Source organism: Dinoponera quadriceps, unplaced genomic scaffold, assembly GCF_001313825.1.
Source record: "Dinoponera quadriceps isolate SergipeBrazil2010 unplaced genomic scaffold, ASM131382v1 scaffold1492, whole genome shotgun sequence".
In the NCBI taxonomy this organism is placed as follows: Eukaryota; Metazoa; Arthropoda; class Insecta; order Hymenoptera; family Formicidae; genus Dinoponera; species Dinoponera quadriceps.
The window spans coordinates 149124-156658 of NW_014555562.1; the positions used below are offsets into that span (position 1 = coordinate 149124).

General features: G+C 47.9%; 1 protein-coding gene across 4 annotated transcripts in view; it reads right to left on the bottom strand.

The window, feature by feature from the left end:
- The window catches only part of LOC106744652 (protein bric-a-brac 2), a 65724-nt gene that overhangs the window by 41603 nt on the left and 16586 nt on the right, over positions 1 to 7535 (bottom strand). For all 4 annotated transcript variants that reach the window (XM_014619581.1, XM_014619582.1, XM_014619579.1 and 1 more), the window contains exons 2-3: positions 1382 to 1526; positions 340 to 504 (exon numbers count right to left, since the gene is read on the bottom strand). In XM_014619581.1, the coding sequence (XP_014475067.1) occupies positions 340 to 504; positions 1382 to 1526 (310 nt within the window). The remainder of the gene's footprint in view (positions 1 to 339; positions 505 to 1381; positions 1527 to 7535) is intronic.

Sequence of the window (7535 nt, forward strand, 5' to 3'; positions counted from 1 at the left end):
ACATTTCATATGCACCAACCTAATATATTCATACATTTGAGTCATTCATGACTCCACTTTCTTCCGTTCACGTCCTGCTCCTTTTCTTGCGAGGGTTCAATTTGGGCGAATTTATGTTGAGAGAGAAGATATCGATTATACACGCGATGTCACCAATGATGAAAATAACGTAATAACAATGTAGCCGTGTGATCATTAGCGCGACCATCGTAAAAATTCAAACGAAAATCGCTTATTAGGTCCGATTGCGTCGCGGGAGAAATCGATTCTGGCGACATTACTGGTCGCGATGATCGGTGCAATCGCGGCGAAAGATCGACCTTATTCTCGCGCACTCACCTGAAGCTCCGCTTGCGAGACGTCGATCTCCCCGCGGTAGACGAACTCGATGATGAACTTGAGATCTGTGAAGCACACGTCCTGTGGCATAATGATCGTCGGGTGTTTACAGGGATTCGACAGCAGCAGCTTCTGGAAGTAGGAACTGCAGGCCGACAGCACCACCTGCGCACACATGGAAAAACAGAACTTCGTAATAGAGATATATCAGCACTTCTTCCAATTACGTCGCCGATGTTAACGGGAATCCATTGTGCGCCACGAAACGATTTTTCGCATATATTTCTTCGCGTGAAAATTTTTTGTTTCTCTCCTACATGTTTCGAAGTATTTACGTATCTTTTATTTGGAATGTCTCGACGCGCGAAATACTCAATATTCGCGGCAAGCGTATCAGCGCATATTATCAGAGTATCACGCGAATCAGGAATTGAGAAGTACACACGCTCGCGAATACTGCGTATTCGAAGATAAGTATAGATGCCGCGATACCGTCGGAGTATCGCGCGCATTGAGCTAATTGCAGATCGATCGAAACGGGATCGAAAGGCGCGCGATTATTCGCTACGTGTCTCATGTCGCGCAAATAATCGCGACAGAACCGTAACTAGCTCGTGACAAACTTAGGCACCGGCACTCTCCGATAGCGAGTCAAATATGCCGAAACTTACAACAATTTGTGATATCATTCGTACGTACTTTCCGATTGTCTCAGCCACATCTGCGTCATTTTGTACGTATTATATACGCGCACTAAAAATAATTAGCCTTACATTTAATCGTGCGCTATGGCCAGTAATTTATTCACTTTCATCCGCCAATTTACACTCGCTAGCTGAAGTTGCCAATTTACTCCGAATCTCGAATGTTTGCAGGTCTGTTGGTGCAAAGTGTGTCGAGGGTTTGCACTCGGGGGACAGTAATATTTCGCGACGGCTCTGAATCATGGGACGACGACATTCGCGATGATCGATCGGCCGCGTGCTCGATCATACATGTGATCTTTCTCTTTCCGTACTCGTCGCTGTACACACCGGCCTACCTTGTGCGCCTTTAACGAGGCCTCGTTGCATGCCAGGGTGACGTCGACGAAGGCCTCGTTCTGCAGGAGCTGGTGGAACACCGATGTCATGTTCGACTGGTAGTTGTTCCAGCGCAGGCAGTAGTGCTGCCCGGCCATGCCGCCGCTGCAACAGACGAAAACGGCTGAGTGTGCTTTCCCCTCGGTGTTGGCGGATTCATCGAAAAGTCATCGACGACCACCCTAAGGAACAACGAGTCCCCCTTTCCCCGCCGTTCCCCCATTTCTTCCCTTTCCCATTCGCGATATAGTCATCCCCCCCGGCGTACCCTTTTCCCTGCCATGAGATCGATCCGGGGAGCGGGACAGTACCTGTAGTGCACGCCCCAATAACGATCTGTCTCCATGAAATATTGGGTTTCTTTTTCCGCTACGGCCGGGAGAAGATATCTCCAAGAGGTTTTACGTACAGAGGGGAACGGGTACCCGCGCGCACGCGAGAGAGAGAGAGAGAGAGAGACGACGAGAGTAGGTAGGTAGGTAGGTAGAAGTAGGTAGACGTAGGTAGATCCTACGCCGCACGGTGACTGAGAGGTGCGGGTGGAAAGGAAAGAAAGAGACAGAATGAGCAAGAGGGGGAAAAGGTAGGAGGAGGATAAAAGAGGGAGAGAGAGAGAGAGAAGAAGAAGAAGGTAAGGCGTGCAAGACGAGGGAAGCCACGAAAGGAAGAAAGGGGAAGAAGGAGGAGGAGGAGGAAGAAGAAGAAGACGAAAAAGGGCAGCTCGAAACAAGAAGACGTTATTTCCGGAAGCGCGACGCGTCGCGGCACCGCGTGTTGCAATTACGAAAAACGCACTTTCGCGAATCGCGAATCAAACTGCGATAACAATGGCGATCGACAACGATGACGATGATTTCGTGGACGCGACTGGACAAGCGAGCGAGAGGGAGAGAGAGAGAGAGAGAGAGCGAGAGAGAGAGAGAGAGGGAGAGAGAAGAGGCGCGAGTATCTGGACAGTCGCTGCCGGACACTTGGAAATATGCGCGTGTCGATGGCGAATCGGATCGGCACACACTTCGACGAAGCAACGAAGTTCGGGCGTTGGTCTGCCCCTCACGACATTCACCTGTTCCGTGGACCGTGCTTTATCTGCCTCTATCTATGTGATACTCTTTATACCGGGCCATTCCGCCCGTTATCTGTCCGTAAGAACACGGGCTTTTATCAGTTGCTTAGACGTGCGCCGATAACGGAAACTTTAAGCTCGCGCCTACCTCGTTCTGCCTTCTCTCCCCTCGTTCCTGCCTCTCTACCTCCTCCTCCTCCTGCTACTTGCGCTCGTTTCGACGCTCGTCATCGTGCCTTTCATCCGCTCGCACGCGCGCGAGCGAGCGCCGAAGAGCGCCTAGAAAATTCGACGCTTGGTCTACCTTCGTCACTCGACCGCATCCTGTGTCTCATCCTGCCGATACTATTATTTGCAAATTATACACGACGGAGAAATAGGAAAGTCTATTTTATACGAAAGACGCTCGATTACCGCTCTCCATGCAAGTTTGCGCGCGCAAGTGTCGCGCGGCAGCTCTCGCGTCCTCCAACTTCGAACTGTTAATTCTCTATTCAATTAAGAGTTTTCGAGTCAACTTTTCAACTCTCATCTCGTAATCGACGACACTCGGGCTTTGAACTCTCTCTCAACTTTGAGATTCGTATTGTACTTGTCGCGCAGTAATAGGACGGATGGAAATTAATCGAAATTCCCTATCGCGTCTTCAGACCACTCACAGTTCGAAATTACCGACGAACCGTCGTCGTTCTTTTTTTGTCATTTTATACGAAACAGCGAAGCAGAAGAGAAGAAAAAATATGCATTTTTTCCCCCTTTCCCAACTCTTTCACAACCCGTGTTTCGAACGCGGCCCTTGCTCGCTCTTCCTTTCGTCGCCCCTTTTGCATCGTACAGCTCGACACGCTTGTACCATCTGCCGTTTCTCCGACTATCCGTCGAGGGCCCTCGATATGGCCGCACCTGCGAGCGCCTCGCAGGTAACTCACGGTGTGAGCGTACGTGAGCGCACCTGACGCAGTTACTCGTCGGTCTCTACCTGTACCTCGCGGAGTACGTATGCGCGCGTGCTATTCCACCTGTGCGATCGATTATTGCGGGAAATCACAACAAGCGGCCGCCGCGATTGGTATCGCACGATCGAGAATTTTGAAACTCCGGAGGCAATCTCGGGGCCAGCATCGACACCCTGTCTCCGTGAACTCGCGTTTACCTTCAATCGGACGTCGTAGATCGCGGGATGACCAATCCGTTTAAAATTTCCCATCGCTTATCACGGGATTCTTCATTTTTAATATTCGTGAAACTGCTCAAGCGACAACGATCGAGTCGCAAGCCTGCAAGCAGCTTCCCGTCTCTCGCCACTTCTGATTCTACGCGGAAAAATGAAGAGCCAATTAAATTAAGGCTAAAGACAATCCACTTTGGTAATACCGACCTTTAATTTAAGTAAAATTTGATTATGTATTCTTTCGTGTCATCTTTCATTATCAGCAGAGACGCCGATATATCGACAAATTTAAAGAAAAAGGAACAAATGCTAAAGAGTATTTCGAACTTTTAAGATTTCTTTCATGTTCAAACTATATGACATCCATAATATTTTCAGAACTGCTAAAACGACGTTTTCCAGACTTCTCTCTCGCAATCGATGTATTTTTCGAGAGGAGAATAACAACGTGTTATCATTTCGTGAGATTCTCGAAAACTTAGAAATCGGTGAAACTTGGGTTCGTCTGAAACATATCATGAAATCGAAACGCCTCGGACTGTCTTGTTGCATATACTCGTGCATCAAGTTTATGCGTGCGTGTCGCACATCATATAGCACGCGAGAGTCGCGTAAGAGGTATGTGCGCACTCTGATATGACGAAATTAGGTTACCTAGCGAGCCGAGCGCGAAGACTTGCTGATAATTCGTGATAACGGAAAGAAAGAACGATAATCGATCGCACTGCGCACTGATTTCTTGGCTTCCTTCATCCTTATCTGTCCGATTCGTCGCAATTACGCGATTCTATACAGCTTGTGTACACTCAAAAAAGACCTGCGAATGTGTTACTGAGCCAATAGTAATAAGATTCTTCTTATCTCTCCGACTTAATCTTTTATTAATACGGCATTAATAGTTAATGAAAAGATATTTTCCAAAATAATGGAAAGATATAACGGTGAAATATTATTACAAAGATAATGGAAAGATGAATAGCACGCTGGATATATTCGGATTTAATTAAACTTCTCCTTCGCGATTTTCACGATTTTTAGCCGCTGCACGATCTAACCATTGCTTAAGTTGGTGTCTTTGTATGTTTGTTACAGATAAAAATATATATTGTCAAAAACTAAAGATATAATATTCACAATATCACAATTTTATCTTCTCCCATTTACGTAAAAAATTGGAAATTTCGGAAATAGGTTAACGTAAAGAAGAAAGATTCTTAAGAAAGGTGAGTGTATGTATTTGGATCTTCCTTTCGTCAGTTGGAAATCGAAAAGAATAGCGATCATTTTTATCGCTTGACAGCAAGCTTAAAGGAATATTCTCTATATTCCGATACCTTTAGAATGCCAGTTGGAATAACTTGAACTGGCTGAAACAGTCGTAAAGACTCGTCGCGTTTTCACCATTCGTCGCGTAAAAGAGCGCCTCTTCTATATTCCGACATTTTATATTTCACCATCATTCCGTATTCCACCGTCTTACTCGCGATGGAATAATTTGCGCGGGCGAACGGAAGGGCCCAGCGCATTCCAATCGCGTTACATAAAAATAGCTCTTTACCCCTCTTTCTTACTCACTCTTACATTCCATGTTTAATCTATCATTAATCTACATTCCGACGCGCTTTCCGCAGTTATTCCGTAATCTGTCACCTTATCCGCGACGAAACAATTTGCGCGGGCGAATGAGTGGAAAGATCCAGTGCGATCCGATCGCGGTGCGTAAAAGTGGCTCACCTAGTTTTGAGGAACATTGTCTAAGCTCCTTCTACGTGCGATACGGCTAGCCGCGTTGATTTGAGGAGGATAATTGAGTGAAAGAAGGAAGACGCGCAATTAAAGCGGCGAGAGAGAACCGGGAGAAAACCGGATGCAACGCGAAGAAACGGAGTGAGACGGGATAGCTGACGAGATGAACTCGGCAAAGTGGTTTACGACAGTCCTATATACAGAATGTTTCGTTATAGGGATGCACTTCAGAGACAGATCTGACACTGAGGGGCGATTGAGAGGACGTGTCTCGCCCATTCGACTCTGTTTATGAGTTTACAGTCTTTTTCGTGCAATAATTCTTCCGATAAATCGAGTTCACACAACTGATCCTACTTGTTTTTGAATATGTGTGGCCGACTACGAAGTTTATAAAGAACGTTAGCTTAACGTCTTTTAAGTGTAGTCTTGTCGACTGTCCAAGATTATCCAGGGCCGTACGTGAGATGAGAAAAGCTCCGCTCTGTCGCACGTCTTATTGGTTTCCGATCGTCACAAAATTAATGAAGCATAGCCGACTCCATTAATGATGTTTCATTTCCTAAGCAATAGCGACGTCAAGAATTTCACATCAAGAGCATTATTTGAGCGCCATGACTGTTGATGAATTTGAGGAATTGACAACGATTCTCCAAAGAAGCAATCGCGATGCACAGATATTTAAAAATAGCGCGCCTGATTGGAAATTTTCCTCTGCTTACGTCCGTGCTTAAGAAATGGGACAGCATTAACTGCGGCACAAGAAATATAATTGAAATAATTACAGTTATTGCCTCGGAAAAAGTTCACGTCGATGACGAAAACTGAGAGTATATTCAGCGTTCGGCAGTTTTTAAATTATTTTATTAGTTAAAAGTTGGAAAATTATATCGCAGGTATCCGGTGGAAATTCGAGGTGACGATCAGCGTGGCCGATTGCATCCGTCGATACGCTTTCTCGTCAGTCGATACTACCTCCGGCCGATGCGAGCGTTCCAAGGATCTAAAACGTTTCGCCCGGTTTCTCCGGGGGAGTTGCGCCGTGCTGTCGAGCGATTTTCCTGTCACTTTCACTGATAGCCGCGAGAACGAGAACGAGAAGAAGCGGCCGGCAGCGATGCCGAAGGAGCAACGCTGCGCGCGGACGACATCGGCGCGCGCGCGATGAGCGAAAAATGCCGGAGAGATCGCGAATTTACGGCGAGGCGCGATCGAGAGAGACGAGAGCTCGTTTCCTCGATTCCGCGAGCAACGGCGCGGCGAGGGTGAAAGGAAACGGACGGGAGTCTCTTCTACGGTGCGTGGCGCGACACCGAAACGCTGGAGGAGGATAATAAAAACGCTCGCGGGGACTCGGGAGCTCCGGTTAGCTTCGCGCGTTGATCTTTCGAGCGCGTTAGAAAGCCGCTGCTTTCCTAAGAGACGGTAAACCGACGCGAGAGTGCTCCTGGGTGGAGATCGAAGAGCGTGTAAACGAGAAAGAGGGGCCGGCGGGGGAGCGTGGGTTTTACGTCTTCGAGATACACTGCGTTCCCTACGTGCGTACCGGCGGGAAATTTTTCAGCGCCACTCGATACGACCGATCAGTTTCTAAGCAGTTTATTTCAAATGTGCAGAAAGAGAGCGAGGCAACGTCGTATCGCGTGCATCGACGGGGAGGGAAGAGAGAAAAAATGCAAAACGTCAACATTAGCGGCCGGTTTTCATCCCTTCGCATTTTCTTTCCCGAAGAAGCGCGGGTTTCCAGTGCGGGAGGACGGCGGCGGGTATCCGCCCTTCCATCTTCCCTCTCGCGATTCATCTCAATTTTTCTTCGAGCTTTTTGTGTCCAATTTCACCTCGCCTCCCTGCCATGTCGCGTCCTCTTTCTTTTTCCCCGTCTGTCCCTCTGCCATTCGCGGAGTAGACGAGCTTGCTCTTCGTGTTTCACCCCCCCCGCCCACACTCCTCCCTTCACTTCGCCCCTCTCTTCCCACTGTCTTTCTCTCCGTTCCTTTGCCCTTCTCATCCATTTCACGACTGCCGTTCCGTCTCCCTCCATTCTTCGCCCTCCTTTTTCTTGTCTCTCGGTCGTTTCATCGCTTCTTCCTCGACTCTCTGCTCGCTCCCTCCCACTCTCCCCCCCTCTCCC